The sequence below is a fragment of the Podarcis pityusensis genome, assembly GCF_964106645.2.
Source record: "Podarcis pityusensis genome assembly, chromosome: 2".
Lineage (NCBI taxonomy): Eukaryota > Metazoa > Chordata > Lepidosauria > Squamata > Lacertidae > Podarcis > Podarcis pityusensis.
In genome coordinates this window covers 29,688,766-29,707,519 of record NC_138029.1, presented here as the reverse complement: position 1 = coordinate 29,707,519, position 18,754 = coordinate 29,688,766, and the positions used below count along the sequence as shown (strand labels likewise).

Sequence of the window (18,754 nt, the reverse complement as noted above, 5' to 3'; positions counted from 1 at the left end):
TAAACCTTTTTGCTGCAAGGCTTGGGGAGCAGCAGCATGTCAAAGTGGAACAGCTTCCATCATTTAAAAGGAAACACTTTTTGGTAACGTCTTTCTCCCCAGAGGAAATGCAGGGCTTTAGAGTTCATGGCAGGCTATGTACTTTTATAATCACCCTTAAAAAGCTGCACAAAAAAATGTGAAGTAGAAAGGCTAGTTGCATTTGCAGTTCTCTTTGTAGTTCTGCCACTTTTAGTAATTCACCTTTGCTATTTGACTGGGTGCATAAGAAGTGTCTCCTTCTCACCAGGCCTTCCTGCTGTTAGTTCTCTTCTCAGTGCTTTCTGCTCTTAAATATATATTTAATCTGCTTTTGTGGCATTTGTGGCCTGATCTAATGCCCAATAAACAGCCATTGCCCTGCAGAGTTCTTCCTTTAATAGGTACTTCTTTAGAAAGCAATGGCTGCCATAACATACCTCTCTTACATGCACTAGTTAGCTGCCAGGTGTATTTTCAGCTGGAGCAGGTTTATTTCCCTCCAGGGAAATGGTGTGTGTTTGTTTAAACAGTACTCATATATCCATCCTGCCCTTCAATGTAGTATTTATGGCTGGTCAGGGACAAATATGTTTTGCGGAGAAGAATCTCCTCCTGGACATTTATCTTAGCTAATTAAGACTTTGTAATGTGGTTAATCAGGGCTTCCCTTCAAACTGAAGGGCTAAGATTACATGCTACTTGTTCCAGTGCAAAGGTTTGCTTTAGCGAGTAGACACATCAGGAAGTTGATGAACACTTGTCAAAAAGAAACGCATGACCCAATTTTCATATATACCAGTATGCATATAGGTGTAAAGTAGCCCAGATTACATTTTCCAAAACAAAGATTTAAACCATGGGTAGGCAAACTGAGGCCTGAGGGCCGGATCTGGCCCAATCGCCTTCTAAATCCGGCCCGCAGATGGTCCAGGAATCAGCATGTTTTTACATGAGTAGAATGTGCCCTTTTATTTAAAATGCATCTCTGGGTTATTTGTGGGGGCTGCCTGATGTTTTTACACGAGTGGAATGTGTGCTTTTATTTAAAATGCATCTCTGGGTTATATGTTGGGCATAGGAATTGGTTCATTTTTTTCTTCAAAATATAGTCTGGCCCCCCACAAGGTCTGAGGGACAGTAGACCAGCCCCCTGCTGAAAAAGTGTGCTGACCCCTGATTTAAACCATGTGAAACAGACCTAAGACCTTTTCTTGTTAAAGTCAGTATTATCCAACATAGAAATTTTGATACATAGTAAGGCATAGACCCACACAAGTTCCTGAATCTCACCATGGAGATAATGCCGTTCTGATAATATTTATGACTTCCTCTTTGCTAGAAGAAAAGAACGAATTAGCCTGGTGCCGCAGCTCAGAATAGGTGTCCTTGATGTCTTCATTGCCCTGGTCCTGCACAGTCATGTTCTGTGCTTATTTTAAAAACTTCAGCCCTTTTCACTACCAGAAGTTTGTTTGTTTCCAGATGCAGTTTGTTCACCCCCAGTCTTAAGCCAAAATCTGAGCCTGCATGGTAAAGCTGTCACAACCACCTTGTTACCATTGTTCAGCATCAGTGCTCATGTGTGGACCCCACTGCAAGGGTAACACTGGGCTATATATATGGCCAGTGCACTTAAAATCTCCCAGTCGTTTTAGCTTAGGCGTGTGTTTTTCTCTCCTAGGATATTCCCACAGGAGCTGACAGCTGTGTCACCAGCTTGTCCTGTGACTCGCATCGTTCGCTCATTGTAGCGGGGCTTGGTGATGGTTCTGTTCGTGTTTATGACCGGCGGATGGCTCTGAGTGAATGGTAAGAGACTTATCTAATTTATACAACTAGCAAGTTGCATTCACTTTGCATTCAATACTACTATTCTTGCCGTTGTTTCAATGCCTCCAAACACACTAGAGATTTGGCTGTTCTTGGAACCCCCATCCTATTTATTATTATTATTATTATTATTATTATTATTATTATTACAGCATGTGTGAAAATGTAATGTGAAAAGGATATTGGGTTGAATCCAGCTAAATTATTGTGTGCGTGCAAGTGCAGTGGAACTTCCTTTCCCTCTCCAGGTCCCATGTAGCCCTATTCTACTCCCAGGTGTGTTCCAGAGAGATTGGGGAATCCCTAGAGCAAATTTGGGGATCACATGGCATGGTAGGAGAGGAAGGCGAAGTTCCATTGCACTCACTGGAGTTGTTCTGTGCATGAAGTTCAACGTGGTTGAATGCAACCCATTGAATGCATCCATTTTTTCCAGGGAGTGCAGAGTGGAGGGTGGGGAGTCCATTTCTAATGTTTGGGCAATTTCCCTTGCACCACTGCAGAACTTCTCTTTTAAAAAAACTTTGTGATGGCATAGTGGAAATTGTGCTATATGAATCTTCTCTAGTAAGAGGCTCTTTCCCCCATCACATCCTGTCTTCTGGTTTGCAGCACCTTAAGAAGATGTCTTCCCATATTTTGTAGATTACATTAAACAAAGGGCACAATCCCGAGGGTCTTAATTTCTAGAATCTGTACATTATTGTCTAAATAGAATCATAGAATTGTAGAGTTAGAAAGAACCATGATAGTTATCTAGTCCAACCCCCTGCAATTGTATGAAGCACGTCCATCATTTGATGGCTCTGTGGTTAAGCACTCATGATAACTTACCTCAATTCAAGGCTCCATGTGTCCTCTAGCACCAACGTTATTCAAACCCTACCATAACCTTCTATCACCATTTGCTCAGGGATTACCTGTCGGACTCTATATTTCTCACCTACTCATTTCAAAAAAGCTATGACCTGGAAACAAATGCTATGAGGTGATGCAATTTTTATCAACTTGAGCTGCAAGAGAAATAACTTTTTACAGTTTTGTTTTGTTTTTTAAAGAAGGGGAGAAGAATATTGCATTGATTTTTCTTCTTCCTGAAATACATATGTTGTAAAAGACATCAGAGCTAAGTTTTTACTAAGACATTTACTTATTATGTCCTAGAGCAAAAACATGGGGTCATTCCCTCCTACCTTTTCTCCTCCCCTCTCATTTCCTCTTATGCTTTATCTGACACCAGGGCACATGTTGGAACATGCAGTTGCAAAATATAATGCCCGTACTCAAAATCTCTGGTTCAAAGTCTTGCAACTTACCTAACTGGGAATCTAGCCACAGCAAGGAGATGATTTCCCTTTCACATTTATGGTTCATGAATTGGTTTATGGCCTTTTTCCAGCTTTGTCTTACAAAGTTTCGCCTCTCTCTTGTAGCCGAGTGATGACCTATCGAGAGCACACAGCCTGGGTGGTGAAAGCGTATTTGCAGAAACATCCTGAAGGCAACATCATGAGTGTCAGGTAAAAGAAAACGAAATGAAAAGGAACAAGGGCCTCTGAATATTTATGCGACATTTTCCTGTCAAAACAGTATTTTGCCCTCTCTTGTTTAAAAATCTGTCTCTGGTATTTAAACAGTGATGAGATTTGAGCTCTTCACTTTGGCATTTCTACTCTGCAATTAATTCCTGCTCCCAAGATGGGAGAGGGGATGAACGGGTAACCTTGTTCCTTAGAGCAAGGGTTTTCAAACTTGGTCACAGCAAACTTCAGTCAGGAAAAACAATCTAATCCTCCTCAAATTAGATACATTCTTCTGACGATGATCAACCATTTCAGGTTGCGGCCCACCAGACTGGAAGAACTGAGTGTGGGAACTGCATAATATTGTAGGAGTGGTACCTCAAAGAAAGCAAAGCCCCACAAATTTAACGCTTGATGCAGTGCATTGTGAGTCATTATATGTACACAAATGGGAGTGCAAAATTTACTCTGCTTCCTTTCTTACATGGCTTAATCCTGTGAGTGAGGGCACTGTGTTCTAAGTCAGCTTCTATTGACTTTTGGGAAGGGTCGCCCATAAATTTGTGGCATTATCTTCTGAATGCTCAGCCTTCACTTTAAAGTTAAGGATCCTAAATAAGATTATGCCATGCTCTGGCTGGAGTTTGTGAGCTAAGTGGAGGTAGGTCCCCAGTGGAACCCACAGCAGCCTTAGTCCCACACACAATATCACCAAACGTTTGGAAAGAGAGTCCAGAAAGCAAGGCTCAGGTCAAACCAAGGTCAGAGAAATCCAATCTGGATCCAAATGTAATCAAGGGTCAGCATTAATAAGCAGGAGTCTAGGGGTCAAAAACTGAAGAGATTCTTAAGAAAGTAAGGCAGGCAAAGGAGTTGGGTCTGGGAGGAGGGAGCTGGCTGGCTTGTGTTGTTTCCAGTAACTAGCAGACCAAGTGAAGCTTGATATACAGTGGTACCTCTAGTTACGAACTTAATTCCTTCTGCAGGTCCATTCTTATCCTGAATCTGTTCTTAACTAGAGGTGTGCTTTCACTAATGGGGCCTCTTGCTGCCGCTGCACTGCCAGCACACAATTTCCATTCTCACTCTGGGGCAAAGTTCTCAACTCGAGGTAATTCTTCCAGGTTAGCGGAGTTTGTAACCGGAGGTGTTTGTAACTCGAGGTACCACTGTATAGCCTAGTGTCTCAGGCCAGGCCCAATACCAGTTCAGGTGCTTGAGTCTGCTCTAAGAGCCTTTATTGTTGAGGAAGGTTGTTACTCAGAAAGAGCCCTTTATGCAAGAGTTCTGTTGCCACATTGACTCTCAGGCATGGACTCCAATGTTGACCAGCTGCCAGGGCTTGGACCTTCTGGTGCTGGTGTTTCCAAAGAACTAGGCGATGATTCAACCTCCCTCACTTGAGTTAGCCAAGGTGGATCAGGAATCCACTCCAAGGAATCTTCTAATACATCCCTTGGAGGCCCCTTCACAGACCTCAGGGCCCTGGCATTGTGGGGCTTTGTCTACTCACTTAGGTCATTGATCATTGGAAAGTCTAGATGGGGACCAAGGTGGGATCAGGGCCTGGCATGACAGGTAACAACACTGGAGACAGGGATCCTAATCTTAAACAGAAATACTTATCTGATAGCTGTAAAGTAAAAGGTAGGAAGTAACTGGCTAGAGCAAGACTTGCTACTGAGACAAAATGCTTAAAAAACACCAAGGGATAGATTGCATCGCATGTTCTGGGCTTATTGCTATGCAGAATTATTTCCCCATCTAGCAATTTTCTGTGCATAAATCCATTTCTCATGCTTCATAAATATGGTGGAGGAGCACTGTGTTTATTTATTACCCCATTCAAAGGACAGCAGACTATAATTTACTACCACTAAGTCATAGTTTGTTCCCAGAGAACTTCTTCCTTATATACAGAATTGAAAGAAAATATAATGCTGTAAGAGGTAATGCTTTTCCACCCCCAAAGAAGGGGCAGCAAATGTTATAACTTCTGTTTTTCCTGGAAGCTGGTTGAAGTAGTTCCTCTTGCCAGATGAGAATCTATTTGACTCTGAATTTATTTTGGTAGGCCCCACCTGACATTAGATAATTATCTTATCTTTCAAACAAAGGGTGCTTCTCACAAGATTCAGAAAGGGATTGGAATTTTACCTGGAACTGGGCATGTTCCACATCAATTAGATCAGCCTAGCAAACCATATTGACTCTCAACAGCATGCAGTATATAGTTTGATGTTTCAGCAAAAGATTATGCACTTCAGTTTTAGATTAATTCAGCTTGCACAGCCTAAAGAACCATGATTCAACGACCTTACTAAAGCCAAGACCTGGGTCAGTTTGTGCCTGGATATGAGAGCAGCTAGGAACCTATGTAGTACAATGCTTTGAGCATTGATTAATTATAAATTAACTAATAAACTAACATGGAAGGCAGTAGTCTATTGTAAGATAGCTGTTCAGCAGACAGAGTATTGGCTAGGTTGGAGTAACTGGCCTTCACAGCACTAGCCTATTTGAATTACCCTCTTGCAGTGGGTGCATATGTAAAATGTGATCCTTTCTAGTCATACATCAGGCACACTCCATGATTCTGTTCAAGAGTGAGTGGCATACTTACTATAAGGCTTGTACTTCACAGTGGGTGATAAACATTTATACTGAAACACTAACACTAAGAACCCAAAGAACATCTGTAGGGAATAGGATCATGAATGGTGTTCTTAAGAAGGCCAGCAGAAGCTTGACAAATGATTTATGTACCAGGAAACGGAGAGATGAATGATTGCGGATAAAAGTCTAAACTCTGTACTTCTCACAACAAAAGCAGCTCTCTGAAGGTCAGTTCTAACTTTGGCCTAAGCATGGGCACCTTACAGATGTTGGCTTGGGTTCATCTTTTTGTTACTTAAGGACACCCTTTCCTCCTTCTTGCATGTACCTCTGTTCCTGAAGGACTGGAAAAAAGATGCTTATGTACTCTTCCCCTTTCTGTGGTTAGAACAGTTCCAGGATGTTTCTAGTAATAGTAGCCCTCTGAGGTCGAGCAAGTTTCTCATCACTAAAATAAAATGTAGCAGTAGGCACAGGTATTCCATCCAACATCTCAGCCTCAGGCACTGCTGTGGTCAGAACTCATTGAAGAAGCTGAAGGATGAATCATGGTGCTGTCTCATCCTGTTTAATCCTTTTGAGAAGTTTGTTGCATTTCCTCGATTACTTCAGCACACAGGCAGCTTCGTTAAACTCAACTGTTGGGATTCTACATTACTGATGTGCGTACTGATTATGCTGGCACACTCAGGATCTGCTATTAGATTTTCTCCATGGTCTGGCTTAAATCCGTCCTGATTTAGTTGTTCTTACTTCCTTTGTCCCAATGCAAAAGGCATATGCAGCACACCATAAGGCCTAATGGCATAGCACATGCAGATGGTGTCTCAGGTTAGCCTATTCAGTCCAAAGGATCCCAGGTAGCAAGTTTGTTAAAGCCTCTGCCTGAAGCCTTGGACAGCTGCTGCAGAAGCAATACTGTTAGGGCAGATAATATTAGGGTTGCTGAACCGATCAAGTAGGAGAGAATGGCCTAGTTTGTGTGTAATGCTAAGGCAAACCATGGCTGAGCATGAACAAGGAAACACATGGGCTCCCAGAGAGGAGGCTATAACCACATTGCTCCTCCTTGGTCATTTTGATGCTGCACTATGCTGAGCTAATCCATAGTATGGTTTAGTGTGTCATCCATACCCCAGGCTCATGGCTTAGCTCTCCCAGACAAACCACAAGCTATAACCAAGGTGTCTCCTATGGTTTAAACAGCTCGTGATTGTCTGGGAGACCTAGACCAGGGAAGAGTCAACTGACCATCATCTCATCTCTGGAAGCCCATAGGTTTGCTTGTTCATGCTCAGCCATGGGTCAGCTTAGCATTGCATGTGAATGAGAATAATATTTAGCTGGGTCAACATATGAATGAGAGTAATATTAGGAGCAGCTGGACCAATCAAGAAAGAGCAGCAGCAATCTGCTACCCAAAAAATAAATACAGTTAATATCACTAAGTGCTCTGTCTCTGTCCCCTCAGCAAGTTTAACATCTTATTAATTGCATATTTTATACCCTGAAACGAACCTTTCACATTGTTTATTATTCCATTCATTACTTTTATATTGTTTCACTTACTTTTAATGCACACTAATGGATATAAAAGAAAATACAATAAAAGCAATTTTTATAAGATAAATAAAGGGCAGCAGGAATTAAGAACATGGAATAAATCATTTCATGATTAGATTTCACATACATTAATTTACAGTAAACCTGAAGACTTATTTTTAATCAAAATGTTTCCTTATGTGTTTTTTTGTGTGTGTTTTTTTAGAATGTTTCCTTATGTTGAGTAATAATTTGAAGCTTTGCCTCTCTTGGATATTTTAACCCTGGTTCTGCCCTCTCTAAGTGGTGCTGCAGATGCTTCCTGAGGATCCTGCCACATCTCTGACAGCTTAACACTAGGGAGTGACAGCTGGAGTGCTTTTCTCTGTAGTTCTTCATTTTGTAGCATTTGGTATTGACCTTTGGCTTTCCAGATCTGACTGTCTGTGAGGTATTAGTTTCTCTTCTGCACCCACAGCTTTTTTTGGAATCAGATCTTAGAACATGGTCTGTACTTTTCAGCCGTGCGTGTTGCAGATGGGCTGTAAACACTCAGCCTTCAAGTGGATCTTCACTAGTCTCCATTAGCTTTCACCAGCTCCATTAGCTGGATGCATACAAGGAATCAAATATTGGTGCTTTCATCTTCAGTCTTTTTATTGCTGTGTCTTCGTTGCCGTTTTGTTTGGCAGTACAGCTGTAGAGTCTTCTCCTTGCACCAACCAGAAGTTGGTGCAACTTAAAGCCCTGCTCACTATTCTTTTTTTGTACTATGTTTTCCTTTGCCTTTTTTTATACTGTCAGGCTCCACAGGCTGTAACCAGACATGGGTTACACTATGAAGGCTATTAGGTCTTTAAATTACAAGGTTCCAGAAACAAGAGAGATATAATGAACCCTAAATGAAGGGAAAGTTCTAAGAGAGATGGGGCATGCAGGTCAGATATTTGAAGAATCACAAGAGAGAGCGGAAGGATCTGAACTGCAGTAGGGAAGCCCCATGTTGAGTCCTCATTATGAAATGCTGCAGCTGGAGACTAAGGAAGTCATGTAGGGAAGAGCAGCATGAGATAGACTATAGGGTTACCTAACGAGATCCAGATCCCAGTTACCTGAATGCTGCTTCTTAGCAGGCTCTGTTACATCCTCAGACCAGCAATTGTGGTGATGCAGGGAGTAGAGAATTAGTTATAACCAAAGTTTAAGGCCCTCCGACTAGATTTTTACACTTAAATAGCCATTCTCTGTAATCAAAATTATTTATTGAAGAAATTTTATAAACTGCATTATAAAAAGAAAAAGAAACCCTTAAGCATTGTACATAAAATAGTAAATTCTCAATAAAATACAGTCATTTGACTGAATTAAGATAACTTCAGCTGATCAGGCTTTGGCTACAGTTTTCTCAGCAACATTTTCTCATTTGCCTTCCTTATTCTACTAGTTTTTCATTAATCTCTCTGCTCTGAAAACTACAGACAAGGACTGTAATTCCTTCAGTTTCTTAGCAGACCTGGTTTTATTCATCTCCCTTACATTTTGCCCAAATCCTCTGCTCAAGAAACAATCTGCTCAGTGAGTGGACCCCATGTTTCAACCTTGTTTTCCTCATAGAATCATCACTTGGACACACCTTACAGCATTTAAAGGATTAGGACAGAAGGCCAGTTTCATGAGTTATGAACTGGAAGGCCAGTTTCATTAGCTATGAATCCATTATATTTATGACAAGACAGTAATCAAGCTGAAAGTTAGAAATTTCACTTCACCAATTATTGTGATCTTAACCATTCACTGATGCCACTATAAAGCATCTTGTCCAGTGTTAAAGGTCTTCAACCTGCCAAAAATCTGTCACAGGATCATTAGCCCAAAGTCACAGGATGTTTGCATATGGTTAAAGTAACCCTGTTATCATTTACCTTGTTCCAGGGGAATACAAAGGGTCTTAAAGTTCAGAAATCCGTCAAACAGCAAAGCCAGTCAGTGGTTTTCTAGTGGTATTTAATGCCAATGAGTTGAACAGGAGGAATAATGAATTGATTCGTGTACACTGATTCCTTGTGCGTGAGTAACCTTATGTTTGCTTCTGAAGCATCTAGGGCTGCCTGAAACAGACTGCAGTGGGTGGCAAGTATGCTGGTTTTCACAAAAGGACATTGCTGGCAAATTGAGCATTGATACTAATACTCTCCTAATTTTAGCCAGGTTCTGGGATAAGTAGATCTGCTCTCCTTGTTGGAGCAAACAGGTAATAGCCCCATGTTCTATCTCTTTGCAGTGTTAATGGAGATGTCCGTTTCTTTGACCCAAGGATGCCAGAATCAGTGAAGGTCCTGCAGATAGTAAAAGGACTGACAGCTCTGGACATCCACCCACAAGCCAACCTGTTTGCATGGTAAGTTCTAAATGCAACCTGCATACCACCCTGCTCCATTGTTAAACACTTGCATTAATTTTCCTTGGCATAAATAGTGTGGCTTATTTCACGTATTTGCAGCTGAGGTATTTCAATTCTTGTATGCTTCATTGAACCTGCAGCACATGGATTTCAATTATGGTGGGTGTTGCAGCTCACCGTATTATGTGGGTTTCCCTTCCTTAAGAGCAGAAAGTACACTATTTGGTAGGGACTTGCTGTCCAGTGTCAGCAGTTTGGTGCCTGGGGTTTTCACTCAAGACCATCTCATAGTTATAGCCTCCCTGCCTGCTGTTGTGTCTCCCATCCTGCCTCCCTAAATCTCCTACTGAGCATGTGAATTTTCCATTGTGCACCTGCTAATAGCTGAGATTGTGCTGAAGATTTCATGGCTTAAAGAAAATCCCATTTGCTGTTGTAAGCTTACTTGCTTCTTGCTCCACAAATGGCACAAGAGTAGAAAACCTTCATCTCTAGGACTTAACCACCAGTTGTTTAATGTCACCAATATCCTGTGTTCTCTGTTTCCCTCTGCAGTGGCTCTATGAATCAATTCACTGCAATCTACAATGGGAATGGTGAGCTGATCAACAATATCAAGTACTACGATGGATTCATGGGCCAGCGAGTGGGTGCCATCAGCTGCCTAGCCTTCCATCCACACTGGGTCAGTCTCGTTTCTAAACTGTAGAACATCTCAATTGTTACCCTTAATTTGTTCTGAATAGCTATTATGAAGATGACGTGGTGAAGCTGTTGAGAGGGGGACACACACAATATTTCCAAATTCAGAAAACTCAAATTCAGTGAGAAAATTCATTGAACTAGCTCATTGGGGGTGGGGGTGGGGAGCATTTATTTATTTATTTCAGATTACATGCAAGTTCTAGTAGGGTTCTTTTATTTGCTTAGACAAGGTTCCCAGAATCTACTATTTTCTAGTAGCTGTCAAGTTACAAGTTCACTTGGTCAAGCCATGGATCCATCTAGTCCATGATCCTGTTTCTGACCACGGCCAAACAAATGCTTCTGCTCCAGGTGATCAAAGGAAGAGATGCCTGATGAACAGTGCAAAGTAGATACGAGGTTGCAACTAGGTATACAGTCAAGTCACATCATATGTGCATTTTACTTTCACAAATTCAACTTTACACACTTGGCTGCAGCTCCATTCCAGATCCATTAGAGCCTTTTTCTTCTGCCTGCATCTCTCTCTGCTTGCTCCACTCCTCCTCCCTTGCAATGGCCATTCACACCTGGAGGAGGGGGGCAGCAGAGACACACACACAGGGGAGACCTTCCCATGGGACTCTCCACACCTTGCCAGACAAGGAAAATGCATTTTTTTCCTATTTACAATTTTCGTGTGTTTGCACAACCCTTGGAACTGTACCCTCATGTAAGTTGGAACTCAACTGTATTGGTGGATTTTCAATCCACTGGAAACAAACAGGGGAAATTAGTGGAGAAAGGATTTCCAGCATAACAAAAACTACTGGAAGTTGACTGTCACTGTAGAGGATGAAGCAGGTAGGTAAGAGCTTTTATGGCCACAACTCAATAAAACCATCCAACTTCGTAATACAAAATACAATAATTAAAATCAATAAAAGCAACATAAATGTTGCCTAACAGAAGCAGAATAAAACAGATTAGTGCCTTAAATGTCAATCTTTTGCTGCTTTCTGAACCTCTCTGGGCTCAGAGTAAGTGGTAAGAGCTTTGGCCCATTATATCCAGCTTGAAGCTGAGAAAGAGGGTGAAGGGGCTTGCCTCTGTACTTAGGCTTCAGTGGCAGTCAGACAACCTGGTGTGACATCACAAAATTTTATGTGAACTGCCCTGAGACCTTCGGGTATAGGGCAGTATAGAAATTAAATAAATAATAATAATCAAGACTCTAACCCCTTCCCTCTTGAGTGAGGAGCAGGGCTGGTGGCAAGTATAAATTCTGACTAGCTTCAAAAGCCAATCAAAACCAGCAGAACCCTGCTATATATGCACTGATTTTATTTCCCCTCTCCTTTCCACAGCCTCACCTGGCAGTTGGAAGCAATGACTACTACATTTCTGTGTACTCGGTGGAGAAGCGAATCAGATAACAGTGTGTGTGGCTGCTCTGTCAAGAGCAGGACATCTTCTGGCAGGTGGGACCGTGTCTCACTCATGGTGTACATAGTGAAACTATCGACTTGAATGTTTAGTGTTGGCTGCTGCTGCTGTGCAACCCCCCCGTAACTTGAACACTTTTTTCCCTCCTGATTTAGCTACTGATGATTTTGAGTCAGAGGGGAGAGGAGAGAAGCGACCTCTTGCTTTTCTTCCGAGCCAGAACCTTCAGGAGCAGCAGAAAACGAGTATATATATTCTCACCGGGTTTCACCACCACTGCCCATGACTGCTTCTCTGGTTGCTTGGCGTTATGGCTCCTACAAACTAAGAGGATGATTCCTTCCTAGAACAGGGGTGGGTTTTCCTTTGAATCAGGAATTAATTCAGGACTCACCTAGTGTTCTACATACTCTACCTAGAACGTCTGTGGCTGCTACCTATTTTGTGCCAAGTGCTGGCCCTGGCAGTCGCATGCTAGCAGGCTGCCGGTCTTGGATAGTTCTGTGTGTATCTTACTACTCTATATGCCACCGGCCACCTTCTCTTGCATTTACTGTTCCACTGGTAAAAGACAAAAGGAAAGCCCTAAGGAAGAGAGAGTCTCTCAGTGCTGCTGAAAATACTACAGAGTTGGCTGCCACTACGGAAGGGAAAGCAGGAAACTTGCCCCCACTTCCTGGGTGTCTGTTGGGGAAATCGGAGTGACACATTTGAGAAGCTGCGTGACAGGACAGGAGACCTTCCCCTCTGATGTCCATTCAATCTATAAGTTGCTCCAGCCATCCTCTAACTCCTTTTGCTCACAGCAGAACCCCATAAGCACAAGAAATGGCCTGCTACCTCCTCATAGAGAGCAAGGAGTTCACTTATCATTGTACCACTGCCTTAAATCCTACCCCCACCTCCTGTTCTCCTTTTGCAAGAAGTGCTATTATTCAGCTTGGTAATGGATGCAGATATTGCAGCACACATACAGAACAGGCCTGTGCAGAGGGTCCCTCCTCCCATTCATCCCCCCCCCCCACTTCAGGCACTTGCCCCCTAGACCGAACACAGGGGAAGCTATATGTATACCTGGCACCCTGTGATTGCATGCATGGTGTGCTGCCTGCAAGAGAACTACTGATGTTCCCGCTCTCTAGAGAATGCTGGTTCCATCTCACATGCCACCCATCTCCCATACAGTAAAGACTTTGGTCTCTTCAGTGTCCAGGGGAAGAGATTCCCAATTAAATGGCTGCCTGAGTAGGGACACAAAGACAAGAAGGCCCCTTTGCATTATGTTGTGCCAGCATTGTGCAGCTATTGGCACTGGCTCCAAAATCAGTTGTCTACAAAGCTGTGGAGAGGCATGGAATTCTGTCGTCGTCTTGCCAATAATTTTGTCGCTTGTGATAGCATTAAGAATAGAGATAGCATCCAATTCATCTTGCATTGTGGATGTCAGCTTTTCCTTGCTTGCAAAATCCATCTCCTGGCTCTCACTATGAAGCCTGCTATATGTTTTTTTTCCCCTTCTTCCCCACCTTCTAGGCTGAGAGCCACCATGTAAGATACTAGGCAGAGGCCAAGGGAGGATTGCTCATATAGCTAGAAACCTATACTGAAAGCTGCCAAAATTAAATGATGGGAATAAACCCAAGAGGTGACTTGACACATTAGTTTGCTGATCCCCAGTGTCAGTTGTGCTGAGATGCCACAGCCTTGGCCCCATTGCCGTGCCTGTCCCTCTGTAAGTGGCAATGAACTCAGGGAAGGGCAGATAGTTGATGGATTTTGCTAACAAGCATCAAGCCAGAGTCTGAAATCCATGTATAACTGACTTAACCTACGCAATTAAAAGCAAATGAGAATATGATGATGACGATTATTTTTTGTAATGTATATCCTATATATTTTGTTTCAAGAACAAGATCCCTTGTGCTTCCCCCCTCAGTTTGCACAGCCAGGACTATGGTTGTGGTAGTCTTTTTCTGTTTTAATCTGTCAGCTTCCATCCAAATTGGGGGGGGGGGGGAGCTGTGTTTTTTCACAGGTCTGATGTGGAGATCCAATCATGAAGTTTAACCAAGGCTCCAGAAAGTAATCTACCTATATGGTTCACTTATCTCTTTATTTATTTTCCAAAAGCAAAATTTAAAGAAAAAAAAGTATATATACATTTAATAATAAACCGCCACAAGATTGTACTGTGAGAGTAAAACAATTAATGAAATAAATGGTTAATAAAATGTAAATGCCGTAACAGCCTCTGGTCAATGGGATCTGACTGTTATCAGATGGGGGTGGAGGCGAAACTTTGGAGAACAGATGTCAAGAAAAATGTGGTGGACAGGTGGGTGAGTGAAGGGGTGGGGGTGTTGCAGAACAACAAAGCAATTCCCTGAGGGAGTGCCTAGCTGCTCCTCCTGACAAAGAAGAAAAGAAGATAATAATTGCTGTTCTGACAACGCACAGACAATGCACTCCTGGCTTGTCTTCATCTCTGGATAGCTGCACCTGCTCTTGGCAATCCTCTTCTTTCAAAAGGGTGGATAGAGGAGGTAAGTAAGTGCCTTGCAGTCTGGAGAAAGTACCTAGCTACTGCCTCCAAAACAACAACATCTCACAGGTGAGTGTGCTTGGAATTGCAGCTTTAAGTCCAGAAAAGGAAAACAGTAATTCTCCCACAATTCCTTGTATGATAAGTGACTTAACTATGTGGCAAGAACTCCCCCCCCCCACCCCTTTATAGGATTATAATTGTTCTTCTTAGGGGTACAAAATTATTTCAAGCTATTTTCTTATTGAGGCAATTTAAGAATGCTGTACCAGGAGAGAGAGAGAGAGAGAGAAGGGGGAAGATTGCTGCATGAACAGTCAAACAGATGAGTTGCTACTTATCTAGATGAGTGGAGTCTTACTGAATGCTTTCTAATGTCATACCCATCCCAGGGAAAATGGCAAAAGAGCTGATCTTTTAATCAAATTTGATATAATGATATGTATGTTGACCTGTGGCTCAGTCTGTTCCGATTTTCTCCCTCTGCCCCAACCTTAGAAACAACGAAAGAAACAGGGAGACTATTGTAAAAGAGTGAAACCATGTGCATCTTATTAGCTATCTGCACCAGGCAGGAGGGAACCATGACAAAGAATGCTGTGTAGCAGGAAAACACAGAATGCTGAGCCGTATCACACTAAAATAGTAGCAGTACCTGAAGACATCTCCTCTGAAATAGCTTTTTGCTTGTCGAGCTGGACAGCAGCCATTTAATCGAAGATGGCCCTGAGACATGACATGATTCAAAAGACTAGCTTCAAACCTTCAGCATATTTTCCGAGTGAAGTGCTGTGCTCAAAAAGTCCTTGGGGACCCGTGCTGTAGGTTGAGCAGAGAGCCACAGCCATGAAAGGAGAAATTTTATCCTTTTGTAATGTGAAAGGCATGTTTTCATTCTATGAAAAATATGAGAGCTGGTTTACTGTAGCAGCTAAGTGCATCAACTACAATAAGCCAGGAAGTCCTCAGTTCAAAGCTCATGTCAAACATAAACTTGCTAGGTAGACTGAAGCAAACCACTGCCTCATAACATCAGTCCGCTATCTGCAAAGGGATCATGAGAATGGCCAACCTCACAGCATTATTGTTCTAAGTTATTACTGGTGACATATGCGAAGTGCTTTGAAACCTTTAAAAGCATCATACGCATTTAATTTTAGCTCACTTATATAGAGCTTGACCTACCCTAACACTGAAAAGCACCTGTAACTTACATGTTCGTGAGGAACCCCAAGACCTGGCTTTTTGTTTTTCTGAAGGATGCATACAACAAGGAAAACAAAATGTATGCTTTGTTCCTTACATTTATATTCTACTGCCCTCAAACTGAAGATGGTGTGCATTGTTCTCTCTCTCCCACTCCTAATCCAACACTCTGAGCACTCTAAATATTAGAAATTGGAATACTATTGGTAAAGAGCAGGAGGTGACATAACAGACTTAGCTCTGATTGGGGAGTGCGTCACTGCACAGATAATTTTTTCTTTTTGTAACACACTCTTGTATGCCTCACCCAACAAGAGTAGCCAGTCCCAAGGGTATGGGGTGGCAACCCGCCAGCAAGGGAAGACAGCTTCCATCATGGGCTGAGTGAGAACCAGATGCTCAGCCCCACTTCCTTGCTTCAGATTGTTTTGATGGGAGCTGCTACCTGATATGACATCAGGGAAGGACAATGACAGGAAATGCTTGAATAACCCTGGTTCTGAATGGACACTATATAATTTATGCTCCTGTACTAGGTTTGTGTATGATATTATTCTGAGAATATTTTGCAAGTCATTTTCAACAGCCTGCAGGACTATAAAACAAGGATTTAAGTATTCCTAAATATGAAAGCTAAAGTTCTATGGTTTCAGCAAAACTGCAGAATAGTTATACAGGGATCGCCCACCACAATAACTATCAGGCTGCCTTCTTTTATACACTCTTGTTCTCAAAATGGGCTTTTCACAGTCCATACAAGATGAATGGGCTGCCTAAATCGTTTCTAAAGTTGTCATTGGTCTGGCAAAACATTTGTGCACATTTCATGCAAATAGTATTAAGTGTGGTTGTAGGAGAATGGAAAGTCTTGAGCACACATTGTTGGCATCCTTGAAATACAGTCACAGTAAAGGACAAAAGAATAATGTGTCTTCCTTGCTTGTCTGAAGCTGTTTAAGATTAATTGACATGGTGCTTAGCTATGTCTTAGTGGAAGTTGTTGCCATGGGAACCTTTACTGAATTACTGATTATTTTAAACAAGCCTACCAGCAATCTGTTGAGTCCAGCATTTTGTTCAGGAAAGTCATAGTCCAGTAGCTTATGGCTGTTATCCTAGATTTGTAGCAATTATTTCTCTACAAATTCAGCTGGGCAGTATTCACAGTGACCACATACTGTCTAGTTTAAATAATGCCCCATCTCTTATTGGTCCTTCATAACTCAGCCCCCTTTTCATCACAACTTCCCCATATCTTCTCCAGAGAGTTGGGGAAAACCCTGGAACAGCATGTGGAGGGAGGAAAAGAGAGATCATGCCATTGGCAGAACACTATCCTTAGTACTCCGTTGAATGCAACTCAGGTTTGTAGCGTCCACAGAGTCTTGTGGGAGGTGGAGGACTGATCAACATGGCATGCATGTAATGTTCAGTTCCTTGGTGTTTGTTTATTGTGATAATAAATCTACTAATGTTTTGGATCGAGCAGTGTTTCCCTATATTGTGGTGGTTTTAGGACCTGGGATACCAGGATTCAAATCCCCACTCAGCCATGAAGCTCACTGGGAGCTAGGGGAGTGTGACCAGTGCAGCTGCACTGGGCACAGAGCTTCTGGAGCGCCAGAGCAGACTTCATTATTACTCCAATTCAAGGCAGGGGGAGGGAGGAACACACCGGGGTTTGGCATAGCACAGGGTGCTACTGAAATGTGAGACACCAAGGTTCACCTTGAGCCAACCACAGTCCCTTGACCTAATCTGTAAGAAGAGGGACCATGAATGAACCCTTGAACTCCTTTGAGAAAAGATCTTTTAATAAGTAACTCATTTGCAGGTAGCATCTCACACCTTGGATGAACTTTGTGTTGTGGTCTGTTGGCTAGGAGCTATCCAGGGTCCTGCAGTAACCCACAGCAACTCTGCATCCTGGAAATTTACTTCAGGTTTCTGCCATCTATCAGATCAACATACATGCTTATGATGGGCAAGGCCCACATTGCTGCTTTTTAATGTTAACATGGATTCATTTGTCAATACATTAGTAGCTGCTAAAGTCAACTACACATAGCATGTGGTGGGCCATGGTTTATTGTACAAGTTGGGCAACGGTGGTCCTCAGTCAAGTCACTCTTGTTTCTGTTTCCAGTTATAAAATGGGGAATAATACTTCTGTCATTTATTTTCAGAAAGCCTCTTAATGTTTTCAAGTGTTTGGGTAATGCAGCTAGATTCATGTCCATCTGGCTTGCATTAGTAGGGCTAATGAGCAGCAGAGGCTGGTTCTGTGTTTCCAGCAGGTTTTAGTCAAAAGTTACAAGCATACAATGACAGCTGGATAACAGTCTGCCAACAGACTGCTTTTCAGATTATCTTTGGCACACCATGTCCCACATGAATGAAATATGCTCAAAAAGAAGAGTGCTGTTGTATGAGACCAAAGGTCCAACTAGCCCAGCACTCTTTCCCATAGTTGCAAGTCAGATGCTTCAACAAATCCTAGAAGAAGAACGGTAACACATCAACCCTTCACTCCTCTTGCCTTTCCCCCAGTAATTATTAAATTTGAGGCATATAGCCTCTGAAGTGAGAGTTTCCTTGTCATCACTGCCCCCCCCCCCACTTTGGCCCAATGAGAAAAGCCTTTGAAAGGATGGAAAACAGGCCACTTTTTGGCCTCCCATCTTGAGACCACACACCAAACATTGCTTCAAGATTCAAAACATGCCTGCAACAGGATGAGGATACACTGCAACATTTTGTTGCACTTGTCCCCTGCCGGTGATGGCCAGTAGCTATTTGTCATCCTATCTTCTGGTTTTATGAATTCAGGAGAAAGAAATACCTCTATCCACTTTTTCATACAATGCACAATTTTATAAATTCCATAGCCCCCAATCATTTATTTTTCCTTCTCTGCAAATGAGAAACACTGATTTTGCCCCT

The 18,754-nt window shown here is 42.3% G+C and overlaps 1 protein-coding gene and 1 pseudogene across 3 annotated transcripts in view; one reads left to right on the top strand and one right to left on the bottom strand.

Moving 5' to 3' along the window:
- The window catches only part of RPTOR (regulatory associated protein of MTOR complex 1), a 313,545-nt gene extending 299,235 nt beyond the window's left edge, over positions 1–14,310 (top strand). For both annotated transcript variants that reach the window (XM_080993602.1, XM_080993601.1), the window contains 5 exons: positions 1,703–1,830; positions 3,285–3,371; positions 9,814–9,930; positions 10,489–10,618; positions 11,985–14,310. In XM_080993602.1, coding sequence (XP_080849728.1) covers positions 1,703–1,830; positions 3,285–3,371; positions 9,814–9,930; positions 10,489–10,618; positions 11,985–12,053 — 531 coding nt within the window. In that variant the 3' untranslated portion in view covers positions 12,054–14,310. The remainder of the gene's footprint in view (positions 1–1,702; positions 1,831–3,284; positions 3,372–9,813; positions 9,931–10,488; positions 10,619–11,984) is intronic.
- Positions 1–18,754, bottom strand: part of LOC308470661 (cytochrome c pseudogene) — a 351,629-nt pseudogene that overhangs the window by 138,297 nt on the left and 194,578 nt on the right. The gene's annotated exons all lie outside the window — the stretch shown is intronic.